General features: G+C 54.5%; 1 protein-coding gene across 1 annotated transcript; it reads left to right on the top strand.

Moving 5' to 3' along the window:
- Positions 1-81: 81 nt before the first annotated feature.
- On the top strand, positions 82-1,401 carry LOC112456769 (the record flags this gene model as incomplete). The annotated part of the gene is made up of 1 exon (XM_025019517.1): positions 82-1,401. A coding segment is annotated over one exon (1,320 nt), but the record flags the coding sequence as incomplete, so codon positions are not given.
- Between the last annotated feature and the right edge of the window lie 441 nt (positions 1,402-1,842).

Here is a 1,842-nt window from a genome sequence, read left to right as displayed (position 1 = left end):
CTTCCGCAATTTTCGGGCGATCTTACGCTGTGGCCGTCTTTTATCGCCTTGTTCAACACCTCGATTCACGACAACCGACAGATCTCGTCAATAGAGAAGTATCAATATCTGCTGGCCTCGCTAAAGGGGGAGGCGCTCAATGTAATCAAGAATTTGCCCCTCGCCGCGGAGTATTACATGATTGCATACGACGCGCTGCTCGACAGGTATCGGAACAGAAGGAGGCTAGCGGACCACCACTTAAAGTCGATACGCGAAGCCAAACCGTTAAAGATCGAATCGGCCGATGCCCTCCATAAATTATTAGATACGTTCACCGAAAACACTCGCGCGCTAAACCTGATGAAGTTCCCTACCGATTCGTGGGATTTCCTTTTGCTCAATTTCCTGCTCGAGAAGCTTCCCCGATCATTGCGGGAAAAGTTCGAATCTGTCCATCGGGCCGAAGAGATACCGCGATACGCTCAACTCATCAAGTTTCTTTCCGAGCACTGTAAAGTACTTGAGGCCATCTCGGGTCCGTCGACCATGCCGTTCAAATCACAATCGTCCGCGTCGGCTTCGTCGCTTGCAACTCGAACTGCCGAGTGTCCGGCGTGCAAGGAACAACATCTCGTGTTCAAGTGCCCTCGATTCTTGAAACTATCCCCCCGGGAAAGGCATTTAACGGCCAAAACCGCGAACTTGTGTTTCAATTGCCTTCGCGCGGGTCATGGCACTAACAACTGCACATCGACGGGGACGTGCCGGTCGTGCCAGGCTAGGCATCATACCCTATTGCACTTCGGACGGAATTCGGATCCAGCGGACACCCCGGCGGATACCGGAGCCCCCTCCGAATCGGCCGCCGACGGGAGTTCGTCGCCACAAAATAATGAACCCCTCGTCACCATGGCTAGCGTCGCGAAATCGAGTTCGACAGTATTATTGTCAACGGTGCAGGCCGAAGCTCTCGACGTTCACGGAAATCCCTTCCCTGTTCGCATTCTTTTGGATAGTGCCAGTCAATTAAATTTCATTTCGGAAAATTGCATGAAAAAGGGTGGTTTCAAACGAACCAAGTGTCGTACTGTAGTCCTAGCGGTAAATAATACTAAAGCGGCTGCCACTCGAGGTAGCACCTCACTCGTGATTCAAGTACCGGGTAATGGCAATACTCGCGTTCCGATAGAGGCTACGATTCTCCCACGCATCTCCGCCCAATTACCTAGTAGACAAGTCGAACAAAGAGCGTGGAAACACATAGAGGGATTAAAGCTCGCGGATCCGCAGTATCACCGACCTGGTCCCGTCGACCTCTTAATCGGCGCAGATATCTTTGCCTCGTTGATTCGGGACGGTCGTCGTCTAGGGAGGAAAGGTGAACCAGACGCCTTTAATTCCATTTTCGGCTGGGTTCTGGTTGGCTCAGTGTCGACTCAGGCATCTCGGTCTACACACTCGTTCCTGACTCTCGATTCTCTAGATGCATCTCTCAGTCGATGTTGGCAGTTAGACGGGATCCCCACACACTCGGGGGTCACAAACTCAAGCGGGAGGTCTCTCGCCGCACGCCGCATGGGCGCGTCGCGGCGGGGTCAACCGCGCGCGTGATGTCTCTCGTCCGGGCGTCGCATGAGCACGTCGCGGCGAAGGTGTCCGCGCAATCGTTGTTTCGCTTCACCAAGCGGGATGTCTCTCGTCCGGGCGCTGCATGGGCACGTCGCGGCGAAGACATCCGCGCAATCGTCGTTTCGCCTCACCACACGGGATGTCTCTCGCCCGGGCGTCGCACGTCGCGGCGGAGACACCCGCGTAATTGTCGTTTTGTTTGGACGAGGTCGAGTCCTTACACGCTCACCT

The sequence above is a fragment of the Temnothorax curvispinosus genome, unplaced genomic scaffold (genome assembly GCF_003070985.1).
Source record: "Temnothorax curvispinosus isolate PA1 unplaced genomic scaffold, ASM307098v1 QBEX01007137.1, whole genome shotgun sequence".
Lineage (NCBI taxonomy): Eukaryota > Metazoa > Arthropoda > Insecta > Hymenoptera > Formicidae > Temnothorax > Temnothorax curvispinosus.
The sequence above is the reverse complement of the archived record's forward strand: the minus strand, read 5'-3'. Positions and strand labels throughout refer to the sequence as shown.